Raw genomic sequence first — 14,749 nt, 5'->3', positions numbered from 1 at the left:
AGCCAACTTTTTCACTCTCCTCTTTCACTTTCATCAAGAGGCTTTTTAGTTCCTCTTCACTTTCTGCCATAAGGGTGGTGTCGTCTGCATATGTGAGGTTATTGATATTTCTCCCAGCAATCTTGATTCCAGCTTGTGCTTCTTCCAGCCCAGCGTTTCTCATGATGTACTCTGCATAGAAGTTAAATAAGCAGGGTGACAATATACAGCCTTGACGGACTCCTTTTCCTATTTGGAACCAGTCTGTTGTTCCATGTCCAGTTCTAACTTGCTTCCTGACCTGCATATAGGTTTCTCAAGAGGCAGGTCAGATGGTCTGGTATTCCCATCTCTTTCAGAGTTTTCCACAGTTTATTGTGATCCACACAGTCAAAGGCTTTGGCATAGTCAATAAAGCAGAAATAGATATTTTTTCTGGAACTCTCTTGCTTTTTCGATGATCCAGCGGATGTGGGCAATTTGATCTCTGGTTCCTCTGCCTTTTCTAAAACCAGCTTGAACATCTGCAAGCTCACGGTTCACATATTGCTAAAGCCTGCTTGGAGAATTTTGAGCATTACTTTACTAGCGTGTGAGATGAGAGCAATTGTGCAGTAGTTTGAGCATTCTTTGGCATTGCCTTTCTTTGGGATTGGAAAGAAAACTGACCTTTTCCAGTCCTGTGGCCACTGCTGAGTTTTCCAAATTTGCTGGCGTATTGAGTGCAGCACTTTCACAGCATCATCTTTCAGGATTTGAAATAGCTCAACTGGAATTCCATCACCTCCACTAGCTTTGTTCGTAGTGATGCTTCCTAAGGCCCACTTGACTTCACATTCCAGGATGTCTGGCTCTAGGTGAGTGATCATACCATTGTGATTATCTGGGTCGTGAAGATCTTTTTTGTACAGTTCTTCTGTGTATTCTTGCCATCTCTTCTTAATATCTTCTGCTTCTGTTAGGTCCATACCATTTCTGTCCTTTATTGAGCCCATCTTTGCATGAAATGTTCCCTTGGTATCTCTAATTTTCTTGAAGAGATCTCTAGTCTTTCCCATTGTTATTTTCCTCTATTTCTTTTCATTGATCTCTGAGGAAGGCTTTCTTATGTCTCCTTGCTATCCTTTGGAACTCTGCATTCACATGGTTATATCTTTCCTTTTCTCCTTTGCTTTTCACTTCTCTTCTTTTCACAGCTATTTGTAAGGCCTCCCCAGACAGCCATTTTGCTTTTTTGCATTTCTCTTCCATGGGGATGGTCTTGATCCCTGTCTCCTGTACAATGTCATGAACCTCCGTCCATAGTTCATCACACACTCTATCAGATCTAATCCCTTAAATCTATTTCTCATTTCCACTGTATAATCATAAGGGATTTGATTTAGGTCATACCTGAATGGTCTAGTGGTTTTCCCTACTTTCTTCAATTTAAGTCTGAATTTGGCAACAAGGAGTTCATGATCTGAGCCACAGTCAGCTCCCAGTCTTGTTTTTGCTGACTGTATAGAGCTTCTCCATCTTTGGCTGCAAAGAATATAATCAATCTGATTTCGGTGTTGACCATCTGGTATGTCCATGTGTAGAGTCTTCTCTGGTGGTGTTGGAAGAGGGTGTTTTCTATGACCAGTGCATTCTCTTGGCAAAACTCTATTAGTCTTTGCCCTGCTTCATTCTGTATTCCAAGGCCAAATTTGCCTGTTACTCCAGGTGTTTCTTGACTTCCTACTTTTGCGTTCCAGTCTCCTATAATGAAAAGGACATCTTTTTTGGGTGTTAGTTCTAAAAGGTCTTGTAGAATGGGATTAGGGCTTTATAAAGGAGACCCCAGAGAGCTCCGTGAGTTTCCCAGGTGGTGCCAGTGGTAAAGAACCCGCCTGCCAATGCAGGAGATGTAAGAGATGAGGGTTCCATCTCTGGGTCGGGAAGATCCCCTGGAGGAGGGCATGGCAACCCACTACAGTATTCTGCCCTGGAGAATCCCCATGGACAGAGGAGCCTGGCGGATTACAGTTCATGGGGGTCGCAAAGAGTCAGACACCACTCAGCGACTCAGCACACAGAGCAAATACATGATGGTTAAAAAAATATACATACACAGGTATATAAAGCACTACCTAACTACGCAGATCAATAGTCCTTAAAAAAGACAAGAGTACTTAGATGAAATTACTATTGCAAAAGTTTTCATTGATTTCTTTTTTTGACTAGGCAGTGTGGCTCCTGGGATCGTAGTTCCCTGACCTGGTGCCAAGTCGTAGCCAATGGACTGCCAGGGAAGTTCCAAGCATTTTTGCATTTTAAAGTACATTTTTAGAAAGCTATTGGTTATTTTTCAATGTTTTTTTTTTTCTTTTAATTAGGTAGGCAATGAGCATGTATTTCTTGAGGGCTTTTGACTTGTCCAGCACCAGGGAGGACTTGCGAAGGAATGTAAAGGATGCAAGAAATATGAAACATTCACTCTGGCCATAAAGAAAACGTCATTAGCTTCCATGAAACAATGAGGGCACAATTAACGTGCAAAATGGCTTTTCCCTGCCAAAGGTTCATCCGCATCAGAGAAATCCAAGTAGAGAAGAAAAGAAAAAAGAAATAAATAGACCTCTGTGTTTCCTTCTCATCCACTTTTTTTTTCCTCTGAAAGGTTTGAAAACACATCCTGGAAGGAATGACTGAGCTAGTATGCTGCTGGCTGAGAGGAGGTGGGGTGATGGTTCAGGTGGGGACCCCAGGGGCAAAGAAAAGATTGTTCTCTGTGGCCAAGTTGCGAGCATCAGGACTTGGTGGCAGCCTAGCACATGAGCTCAGAGTTCATTTTGAATCTGTCCCGAGTCTCCATACCCCACCTCCCCTAGGGCTGGTGTATATCTCGGGGGTTGGAGGCCATCAAAAACAACTTCCTGGGTTTTTGGCTGAAGTTAGCTGAGTTGAGGGGCTCCCGAAGGGAATTTCAGGCAGACGCACACTTGAGGGGAGGCAATTATGAGTTTCATTCAGGCAGGTGGAATCTGAGATGCTTTCCCGATACTGTCTTACCTTTCCAAGGGCTGTAGTAATAACGTAACATCGCTAGTGAAGAGCTATTCTTTCCCTTCGGGAGGTCTGAAGTCTGGAATCAGGGTGTCAGCAGAAGGGACTTCCCTGGAGGTCCAGCCGCTAACACTCTGCACCCCCAGTGCAGGGGGCCCAGGTTCGATCCCTGGTCGGGGAACCAAGATCCCACAAGCCACAACTAAGATCTGGCGCAGCCCAATGAAGAATAGCCCAATCCGGGATTCTTGCCTGGGAAATCCCATGGACAGAGGAGCCTGGCGGGCTGCAGTCCACAGCGTGGCAAAGAGTCGGACACGACTTAGTGAGCACACACACATACATTTTTTAAAAAGGTGTCAGTGGGGCCATAACATGTCTGGAGGCGCTAGCAAAGACTCTGGTCCTCCCACCTCCCACCTTCAGATGGCTATAGGTGCTTCTTGTGATTGCCCTAAAGTCCCACCTGAAGAATCAACTATCACTTCTGCATCTCAAAATCCTTATTGTAATCACATCTGCAAAGAACTTTTTCTTTTTTTTCCAAATAAGGTAATGTTGACGGGTTTTCCAGGATCCAGACCTGTCATCTTTGGGGAACATTTAGTCAGCTTACTGGAGAAATGGAAACCACTCATAGGTGTCCTGGAAAATGAAGGGGACTTTGCCAGTTAGTTTGGAAGAAGCCTGGCTAAAGCCCCACAGCTGATTTCCACAGCTCCCCCTCATGAGGAGCAGGAGTCAGGCTAACAATCCACTGACCTCAGGTGGTGCTTGCAGAAGCCTAGTCCCCAACCTTCTGCCAAGGGAGGACTACCCCCCAGGGAAGCCCTCACATAAAGATTTGGCATGTCTCAGTCACTCAGTCATGTGCGACTCTTTGCCACCCCATGGGTTGTGGCCCACCAGGCTCCTCTGTCCAGGGAATTCTCCAGGCAAGAACACTGGAGTGGCTTGCCGTTTACTTCTCCAAGATCTGGGATATGTACCAGCAGAAGACCCAGATAGACATTTCTCCAAAGAAGACATACAGGTGGCCAACAGGCCACATGGAAAAATGCTCAACATCACCAATAAAAGGAAATGCAAATCGAAACCACCATGGGGTATTGCGTCACACCAGTCAGAATGGTATTAAAAAGTCTGCAGATAATAAGTGCCGGAGGAGGGGTGGGGGAAAACGGAACCTCCTACACTGTTGGTGGGAATGTAAGTTGATGCAGTTACTATGGAGAACAGTATGGAGGTTCCTTTAAAAACTGAATACAGGAAAAAAAAAATGAATACAGAGTTACCATATGATCCAGCAATCCCATTCCTGGGCATATATCCAGAGAAGAACATGATTCAAAAAGATAATGGACCAAAGTTCATAGCAGCACTATTTAGAATAGCCAGGACATGGAAGCAACCTAGATGTCCATCAGCAGATGAGTGGATAAAGAAGATGTGTGAAGTAGCCCCCAGCCTGGGCCATGGTCACCACCCCATGAGTGACCCTCAGCTGAGGTCAGGGTCTGGAGATCACAGCACTGGCCAAGGGGCAGGCTTGAGGCTCCTGAGAGCACAGGAGCTCTGACACCCACCTGGCACCCTTACCTTCATCCCTAGTATATTTGTGAACGTCTTTTTCAAATCTTGAACGCCTTCTGGGACCCAACCTGCCTGTAACTTGGGGATAGTTCTGCCAATGAAATTGCAGGATGAAAATGCAACACCGGGGTCATCAAGGCAGGTCTAGTGGAAACCAAGGCAAGCGATTTCGAAGCTGCAGAAAAAGATTCCACATGTGAGATTTCAGCAAGATAACCTCAAATGTACTGCTTTGCCCAAAGGCAGAATGAAATTTCTCCTCCTTCGCCATGATATCACTTGGGTGATTATGCAATAAATGCCTTTCTAGCTTCATATGGCACATTTTAAGGGGAAAAACAAAAACAGTGAGTGCACGTTCATTCAATAAGTTGTGTCCCACTCTGCGACCTTATGGACCGCGTAGCCTGCCAGGCTCCTCTGTCCATGAGATTCTCCAGGCAAGAACACGAGTGGGTTGCCATTTTCTTGTCTAAGCAATCTTACCGACCCAGGGATTGAAACTGCTTCTCCTGCAGACAGATTCTTTACCCCTGGGCTACCTGGGAAGCCAAAAAATCCAGTAGAGATACTTGTAGGAGATTCTTAGATAGGACTTCCCTGGTGGTCCAGTTGTTAAGACTCCATGCTGCCAATGCAGGGGGCACAGCTTTGATCACTGCTCAGGGGAACTCAAGGGCATGGCAACCCACTCCAGTATTCCTGCCTGGAGAATCCCATGGACAGAGGAGCCCGGCGGGCTACGGTCCATGGGGTCACAAAGAATCCCGACTTAGCACAGACACACAAAGTTTCTCCTTCTCACTCCCAGTACAGTCACAGCCACACACACACACACACACACGGCAAAAGGGACTGGTCATCTGTGTATCCTTAAAGCTGATAATTCAAGGGCTTCACAGGAAGCAGGACGCTGAAAAGGAAGCCTCTGCTTCTTTGGTGTTCGAGGGCTATTGCTTTGGGTGCTGGAAATTCCTCACTGGCCACTGGCCAAAACATTTCTTTCAACTGAGTCTATATGACCCCTTCAAGGAACGTAGAAGTATTTCACTAGCAGTAGAAATAACAGGGAGTGACGGAGGACTGCTGTCTGAAAGGTGGTGGAGTTTTTACTGCAAGGGAGAGACTTTTTCTGGCACACATAGCATGTTTCTAAAAGTCGGATAGGTTGTCATTCCTTACCTCTACACAATTACACTTGTAGAAAGCCTGCAGGAACTACTGTGTGATTGGCTTTTAAAACAATACAGTTGCTTACATTTCAGAATAATTTTAGATTGGGACTCACCTGGTGGTCCAGTGGTTCAGACTCTGTGCGTCCACTGCAGGGGGCATGGATTCCCTGGCAGAGAATGTAAGATCTCCAGGAAACTAAGCTCCTACTGCCCTGTGGTGTGTGGCTGTCTCCTTTTCTAAATAAAGCTTTATTGGTACCATGCCTCATCCATTCACTTACCTTCTGCCAGTGGCTGCTCTGGGGCTCCCAGGGCAGTGGTGGGTAACTGCCACAGAGACCATGCAGCTTGCAAAGGCTAAAATATGTACTGTCTGGCCTCTTCAGAACAGGGCTTCCCTGCTGGCTCAGCTGGTAAAGAATCTGCCTGCAATGCAGGAGACATGGGTTCAATCCCTGAGTTAGGAAGATCCCCTGGAGAAGGGAAAGGCTACCCACTCCAGTATTCCTGGGCTTCCTTGGTGGCTCAGCTGGTAAAGAATCCACCTGCAAAGCAGGAGACCTGGGTTTGATCCCTGGGTTGGGAAGATACCCTGGAGAAGGGAAAGGCTAACCACTCCAGTATTCTGGCCTGGAGAACTCCATGGACTGTACAGTCCACGGGGTTGCAAAGAGTCAGACACGACTGAGCAACTTTCACTTTCATTTTTCTCTTCAGAATAAAGTTCTCTGACCCCTTAATAGACTCAAGTGCTGTCACTAGTTTGAGAGACCGGGGTTACATACATGGTTCACTGTGGATATTCAACCAAGGGCATCGCAATGGGACCCAGAGACCGGAAGGGAAGAGCCACCACTTTCAAATCATGGGCCCCTTCAAGGGGCGGACTGACCCACACTTTCTCTGTGAGTGCCCTTCGGTCCCTCTGAGATGGAGCTGTTGCTCTGGTCTGTGTATCAGACACATGTTTCCGCCGAGTGTGCAACCAGCTGCACATAAATCTGTGTCATCTGCAAACACGAGTTCTCGCCACAAGCCAAGCCCTTGAGGTTCGTGTGGATTTCCTATCACCTGCTCATGGCTGCTTCTATAGCAATATAGCAGTCATTTTGAAATTAGTGAGAGTCTGTGGTTAGTGAGCAGACTGCCTTTTTGTTAGATATCTGAGCTCTGACGTCAGAGCACGTGGCTGCCCAGAAACAGTCATCTCACTTTACTATGTTACTATACTGTGCAGCAAGGAAAAGGAAATGGCAACAAACTCCAGTGTTCTTGCCTGGAGAATCCTGTGGATGGAGGACCCTGGTGGGCTGCCGTCTATGGGGTCGCACAGAGTCGGACACAACTGAAGCGACTTAGCATTAGCATACTATGCTGCAGAAAGAAACATAACATTTAAATGAAGGTTGAAATACGTAATGTGTGTATATGTGTCAATGGACACGTGAGTTTGAGTAAACTCCAGCAGTTGGTGATGGACAGGGAGGCCTGGCATGCTGCAGTCCATGGGGTAGCAAAGAGTTGGACACGACTGAGCAACTGAACTGAACTGATACATGTGTCCATCCTATAGACCTCCCTGTGGAGCCCTATACCAAGGTCACAGACATGGAGCCCTTGGACTAAGGTCACAGGATAAAAATCTCTGGAACTGATCATGTCCTATAGCAACTATTGCCCTGAGCCTCCAGATCTAAACTGGCCACTTTCCTGACCCCATGTGAGCTAAAATACCCACTCTGTTATCCACCCAATAGCATCCTAGGGGGTTCTCAAGTGGCACTTGAGGTAAACAAACTGCTTGCCAATGCATGAGACATAAGAGACTCGGGTTTGATCCCTAGGTTGGGAAGATCCCCTGGAGGAGGGCATGGCAACCCACTCCAGTATTCTTGCCTGGAGAATCCCAGGGACACAGGAGCCTGGTGGGCTACAGCCCATAGGATCACAGAAAGAGTCGGACACGAGTGAAGCAACTTAACACACACAGCATCCTAACCAATCACCTAATGCCACCCTTCTAGTAGGAATTTTCTGTCTTAAGGCTATAAAAATGGGCTGCTAGCCAATCAAAGGGGCTGGCTCTCCTTGACCGGCCCCCTGTTCTAAAGGCGTCTCCCTCTCTGATAAACTCTCCTCTCCTCTCATTCTGCCTCATCTCTGAAAACTTTTCCAGCCCGTGCACAGACCACCACACTCCCCCAAAACACACTTCCTTCAGAGTGCAGTGACATTCAGATGCCATCACATCTGAGACCACCTGCGACCTGCCTCCAGCCTCTCAAAAGTGGACTTCTTCTTGCTTCGAGATGCTGAGTCACAGAGAGTACTTCGGTCTGTCTGACCCCTTTGCGGACACTCACATTCACGGGGCGGTGAACCTCGTATTCCCTGCTGGAGCTTAGGGAGTGACCTGCCTGGATTGAAGTCTCAGCTCTACGACCTCTGTGAGCTTGGACACGTCACATGTCTTCTGCTGCCTTGGACAGAAACTAGAGATAGAAAGGTGAGCCACCAGGATAGGGGGTGCCAGTTAAGCCAGACTTGAAGTTATCCAGTGCAGCCAACACTGCACTGGAAGGCAGTCGGATAAGGATACTCGCGTTAGCTTGGGTTCCTTCTTTGTCTCTGGACACAAACCCCACCCTGTCCTTTCCAGCCTGGGCTCGTCTCTTTGGAGGCTGAGAAATGGAGCTCAAGACTTAGTCAGATGGCTCCAGCATTGAATGTTCTGCTGACTGCTCTCTTAGGCACTATTTCTCAAGCCATCCATTTCTGCTATCTCTTCAGAACAAAGACTGGGTTTCCTTCAGGAAGCCAAGTCAGGTGAGGTTAATTCCCCACAAAAACCACAAGTCAGACTCTTTGGCTTCTAACTCTCAGTAGCTCACTCATAGTCTGACTCTTTGTGACCCCATGGCCTGTAGCCTGCCAGCTCCTCTGTCCACGCAATTCTCCAGGCAAGAATCCTGGAGTGGCTAGCTGCTGTTCCCTTCTCCAGGGGATCGTCCTGACCTCTGATGGAACCCTGGTCGCCCGCATTGCAGGCAGATTCTTTACCTTCTGAGCCACTAAGCCCAGGTTCAAAACCCACCCACTGTGTGCAATATTTACAGAGCTACTGAATTCCCCCGGGGTGGGGGTTGGGGGGCAGAAAAAGAGTTGCATGCCAAGCTGTAACCCACGACAACACTTTTTTATCCGCTTAAAGCTCTGTAGGCAACCTTGAGCAGTTTTGTCCGTTCTGGAGACACTGGGCAGAAACAGAGGCCGAAATGCAGTGACTCTGTTGCACAGATCCACCCCCCAAATCTTTGGCATCAGGGCAAATGGACAAACGCGGCATTTCCATCTTTTAAGGCACGTTCCACACACGATCTTCCAAAAGAATGTTCTGCTTTCCAGGAGCCAAGGAAATAGAAGATCAACTGTTCCAAACAGGTACTGAGATCTCCACTCTCTGAAGGACTCAGGGTCTTGGGAGTAGTCCTATGATGGTTTGTCCTGTGTTTACAAGCAAGTGCATACTCTCCAAGGGTGGTTAAAGTTTCAACACCATCAGTGTGTGTTCTGACTTCTATCAGAGCAGCTGCCCCTGCTTCCAGACAAGCCAGCCTGGATCTTTCTGAAGTGGTAGCGTTTGCAGCTCCTGGTTAGAGGCCCTGCTTCCATCTCGCAGTGACCTCCCCTCTGCCTTCCACCCCAACAGAAGCCCAGTCCTGTGGTTTTCTAGGAGGAAGGCTGAGGAGCTGAGGCCAAACTCTGGCTTATGTAAAACTGCAAAGCTGGTGGTGGAAATGGAGATGAGCCTCTGGCGTGGGAGACGGTGGAGGAAAAGCATAGGGATGCCTTACATCTGGTTGGAAAAATTCTGAGACCTCATGTTTACTGCTGGGAGGAGGTCAAAGACTGTCTGCTCCTGGCTGCAAATGGACCTGTTAAATTTCCTGATGGTAAGTATGATGGAGCTGGTGTTTTTCTTTCTTTCTTTTTTTTTCAAATTTTGATTAGTGAAGAATCTGCCTGCAATGTGGGAGACCTGGGTCCGATCCCTGGGTTGGGAAGATCCCCTGGAGAAGAGAAAGGCTACCCACTCCAGTATTCTGCCCTAGAGAATTCTATGGATAGTATAGTCCATGGGGTTGCAAAGAGTCTGACAGGACTGAGGGGCTTTCACTTTCACTTTTAGTAAAGCCATAACTTAGATGAGGCTCTTAGATTTTCAACTTGAAGACTTTTTTTTTTTTCAAGTCCACTCAATATATTACCAATAGTACTAATATCATTTTGAAACTATTATGCGTATAGAATTAAGCATGACTTTCAATGTTTAATGCAGTTCCTCTAAAAGCAGTTTGGCTTCCCTGGTGGCTAACTTGGTAAAGAATCCACGTGCAATGAAGGAGACCTGGGTTCAATCCCTGCGTCCGGAAGATCCCCTGGAGGAGGGCATGGCAACCCACCCCAGTATTTTTGCCTGGAGAATCCCATGGACAGAGGAGCCTGGCGGGCTACAGTCCACGGGGTCGCAAAGACTCGAACAGGAATGAGCGACTAACACACTTTAAGAAAATCTGAATAAACTTGAACTTTTTTTTTTTTTTTCCTAAAGAGAGTTACTCTTGAAAGCTAACATACAATGTCAAAAATCTAACCTTACATGGTTGAGATGAGTAAAAATTGAGCGGACCTGAAGGTATAAAACGTGTGTGTGTATGTGTGTGTGTGTCCAGTTTGGCAAAAGAGTTTCCCCTTTCTTCAAAGTTTTGTTGATTCCAAGCAAAAGTCCTAGCTCTGTGGGGTGATTTCCCTGGCGGAGGGGGGCCACAGAAAAGCAGTATTTTCATGCTAATCACGGCAGGGTCACTGTTTATGAACTGGCAACGGATCAAAATGAAGGATGTCAGAGACTCAGACTGCTCAGACCTGGCAAGAGCGCGTGGTTTCTGGGGGAGATGGGTTAAGATGAGACAGCACTGTCGAGGGCTCCGGGTTCTGGAGAATTAAGCACCCCCGCCCCCTCCCCCTCCCGGGAAGGCCTGCTGACCGGCAGGAGAGCGGACTTCCCGACCCTGAGCTCTCTGCCCCCACCCCTCCTCCTCGTTACCAAGCATCACCCTCGTGAGGCCTCGTGGCGTTCCGCGCTGCCCTCGCCGAGCCTGGCGCCTTTTCTGCCAGCGCGGGGCGGGGATCAGGCGGGGGCAGCGGGGAGGCCCAGGGCACATGACGCCCCCCCCCCGCGGCCCCCGCGCCCAGCACATGACTCAGGCCGGCAGGCAGACCCGAGCCACGCGCGTCCCCAGCACGACCCATGGCCTCTCCGCGACTAGGCACCTTCTGCTGCCCCACGCGGGACGCCGCCACGCGGCTCGCGCTGGGCTTCCAGCCGCGGGCTTTCCACGCGCTGTGTCTGGGTAGCGGCGCGCTCCGCCTGGCGCTCGGCCTCCTGCAGCTGCGGCCCGGGCGCCGGCCCGCGGGCCCCGGGATCGCCTCAGCCTCGCCGGCGACCTCGGCCCGCGTCCCCGCCTCCGTGCGCATCGTGCGCGCCGCAACCGCTTGCGACCTGCTTGGCTGCCTGGGTGAGCGCGCGAGCCGCGCGGGCGAGGGTGGGTGGGGAACCCGTCGGTGTTCGAGTGAGGGCGCCCGGTCCGCGGGTGGGGACCCCTTCTTGGGAGGTGAGGGCGCACGGCCGGGGACCCCTCCGTGCGTGGTTCAGGGCCCGTGCGTACTGCACTGATGGAGACCCCTCCGCGCGCAGTTGAGTGCGCGCGGCCCGCGAGTAGGGCTCCCTCTGCGGGTGAAGACGTTGGGCCCCTAAGTAAGGGCGCGTCTATGCGTTTTTTCAGGGCGTGCCTAGGTGCGCGGTTGAGAACCCGCGGCCCACGGGTGGTCCTCCGTGGGAGTTTGACGGGGTGAGGCCCGCCAGTGGGGACCCCTTCATGGGAGTTGTGGGCGCACGGCCCGTCGTAGGTGGGGACCACTGAGTGCGCGGTTGAGGGCGCGCAGCTCAAAGGTGGGGACCCCTCCGTGCGCAGCTGAGCGTGTGCGGCCCGCGAGTAGGGCTCCCTCAGTTTGTGGGTGAGGACGCCCGGCCCCCAAGCAGAGACCCGTCTGTGCGTTTTTTCAGGGCTCGCCTACGTGCGCGGTTGAGAGCCCTGCGGCCCCACGGGTGGGCCTCCGAGCGAGGTTGACGAGGTGTGGCCCGCCACTGGGGACTCCTTCGTGGGAGTTGGGGGCGCACGACCCGTCTTAGGTGGGGACCACTGCCTGCGCGGTTGAGGACGCGCGGCTCTACGGTGGAGACCCCTCCGTGTGAAGGTGAGGACGCCTGGCCTGCGAGTAGGGACCGTCTGTGCGTTTCCTAGGGCACACGCACCGCGGGTGCGGACCCCTCCGTGAGCAGTTGAGGGCCCGCGGCCCGCGAGTGGGGATCTTTCCGTGTGTGCTTGAAGACGCGCTGCCCGCGAGTGGGGACCCCTTCGTGCGCGGTTGAGGGTGCACGGCCCACAGGTGGGGACCACTGTGTGTGCAGTTGAAGGCACACGGCCCGGGGTGGGAACCCCTCCATGCCCATTTGAAGGCCCATGGCCCACGAGTGGGGACCTCTCTGTGCCCAATTTAGAGCGCGCGGCCCGCGAGTGGGGACGCCCTTCGTGGGAATTGAGGGCGCACAGCCTTGTGGTGACAACCACTCCGTGCTCGGTTGAGGGCACATGGCCTGCCGGTGGGGTCCCCTCCATGTGCAGGTGAGGACGCCCAGCCCACAAGGAGGGACCCATCTGTGCGTTTTTCAGGGAACAAGTACCGCGAGTCGGGACCTCTCCGTTCCCAGTTGAGGGTGCGTTGCCGGCGAGTGGGGACCTCTCTGTACGCGGTTAAGGGCGCACACCCCGCGGGTGCAGACCCCTCTGTGCGCGGTTGAGGGCGCACAGCCCATTGGTGGGGACCACTGTGTGCGCAGTTGAGGGCCCGTGGATGCGGGTGGGGACCATTGTGTGGGCAGTTGAGTGTGCACGCCCGCCAGGTGGGGTCCCCTCCGTGTGTGGGTGAGGACACCAGGTCCACGAGTAGGGACCCATCTGTGCATTTTCCAGGGGTCGATTACCATGGGTCGGGACCCCTCCGTGCCCAGTTGAAGGCCAATAGCCAGAGAGTGGAGTCCCCTGCGTGTGCGGTTGAGGGCGCACGGCCTGCAGGTGGGGACCACTGCCTGCGCGGTTGAAGGCACCAGTCCGCGGATGGAAACCTCTCTGTGCCCAGCTGAGGGCAAATGGCCTGCTAGTGGGGACCTCTCTGTGCCCAGTTGAGAACGTGTGGCCCGCGAGTGGGGACGCCCTTCATAGGAGTTGAGGGCACACAGCCTTGTGGTGAGGACTACCACTCTGTGCGTGGTTGAGGGCACACGGCCCACGGGTGGGGAGCCCTTGGTGCTCAGTTGAGGGCACGCGTACTGCGGTGGGGACCCCTCCATGCCCAGTTGAGGGCCCAGGAGTGGGGACCCCTCTGTGCGCAGTTGAGGGCGCACGGCCTGCGGGTGGGGTCCCTTCCATTGGCGGGTGAGGACGCCCAGTCCATGAGGCCCCTTCCGTGTGTGCTGAGGGCCGCTGCACGCTAGTGGGGACCTCTCCCTGCGCAGTTGAGGGTGCATGGACCGCGGGTGGGAACCACTGCGTGAGCAGTTGAAAACACACGACCCAGGGGTCTGCGAGTGGGGACCTCTCTGTGCCCAGTTGAGAGCTTGTGGCCCACGAGTGGGTCCTTCATGGGAGTTGAGAGCGCATAGCCCTGTGGTGAGGACCACTCCGTGCGCAGTTGAGGGTGCACAGCCCACAGGTGGGGAACTCTTGGTGTGCAGTTGAAGGCATGCCTACAGCCTTGAGGACCCATCCATGTGCGGTTGATGGTGCGTGGCCCGTGAGTGGGAACCCTCTCTGTGTGCTTGAGGGCGCACTGTCTGCGAGTGGGAACCACTGCGTGGGCTGTTGAAGGCGCATGGGCTTGTGGTGGGGACCACTGCATGCGTGGTTGAAGGCACACGGCCCGTGGGTGGGAAGCCCTCCGTGTGCAGGTGAGGATGTCAGGGCCGCGAGTTGGGACCCGTCTGTGCGTTTTCAGGGGCGCGTAGTGCGTGTCGGGACCCCTCCATGCCCAGTTGAGGCCCGCGGCCCTCGAGTGGGGATACCTCCATGTGTGTTTGAGGGCTCACTGCCCGCAAGTGAGGACGCCTCTGTCCGCGGTTAAGGGCGCACAGCCCAGGGCTGGGGACCACTGCGTGCGCGGTTGAGGACACCTGCCCTGCGAGCAGGGAGCTGTCTGTGCCTTTTTCAGGGCATGCGCACCTCGGGTCAGGGCTCCTCTGTGTGCTGTTGAGGGTGCGCAGCCAGCGAATGGGGACCTCTCCTTTTGCGGTTGAGGGCACACGGCCCACGATGGGAACCCCTCCATGCCCAGTGGAGGCCGCGGGGCCCTAGAGAGCCAGGATGGGGACCCCCTTCCTGGGAGCTGAGGGAACACGGCCCTCAACTGGGGAAGCCTTCGTGTGCAGGGAAGGACACCCGTCCCGGGAGTCGTGTGCATGGTTCAGGGTGTATGTACCACGGATGGGGACCACTCCTTGCATGGTTGAGCGCGCCTGGTCTCCGGGACTGGGGGACCCTCCATATGCGGGTGAGGACGCCAGGCCTGCGACCCGTTTGTGAGTGGTTGAGGGCGCCCGGCAGGCAGGTGGGGTCCCCTCCGTGCAAGGATGAGGGCACCCCGCCCACAGGTGGGGACCCATCTGTGCGTGGTTGAAGGCATGCAGCCCGCAAGTGGGAAGCCCTGGGTATGAGTGGGGGTGCCCAGCAGTCGGGTGGTGCATGTTTTAGGGCCTGTGGCCCATGAGTGGGGACCCCTACGTGTGCAAATGAGGATGCCTGCCCCAGGGAGCGGGTACCGCTTGTGCGTGGTTGAGAGCGCCTGGCCTGCGGGTG

At 52.7% G+C, this 14,749-nt stretch overlaps 1 protein-coding gene across 1 annotated transcript in view; it reads left to right on the top strand.

The window, feature by feature from the left end:
• Positions 1 to 10,898: 10,898 nt before the first annotated feature.
• GPR143 (G protein-coupled receptor 143) overlaps positions 10,899 to 14,749 on the top strand; it is a 29,494-nt gene continuing 25,643 nt past the window's right edge. Inside the window, 1 exon segment of the mRNA XM_070366629.1 lies at positions 10,899 to 11,356. Within this exon segment, the coding sequence (XP_070222730.1) occupies positions 11,089 to 11,356 (268 nt within the window). The 5' untranslated portion in view covers positions 10,899 to 11,088.

Source organism: Bos mutus, chromosome X (assembly GCF_027580195.1).
Source record: "Bos mutus isolate GX-2022 chromosome X, NWIPB_WYAK_1.1, whole genome shotgun sequence".
NCBI lineage: Eukaryota > Metazoa > Chordata > Mammalia > Artiodactyla > Bovidae > Bos > Bos mutus.
This window is presented reverse-complemented; position numbering and strand designations above follow the sequence as displayed.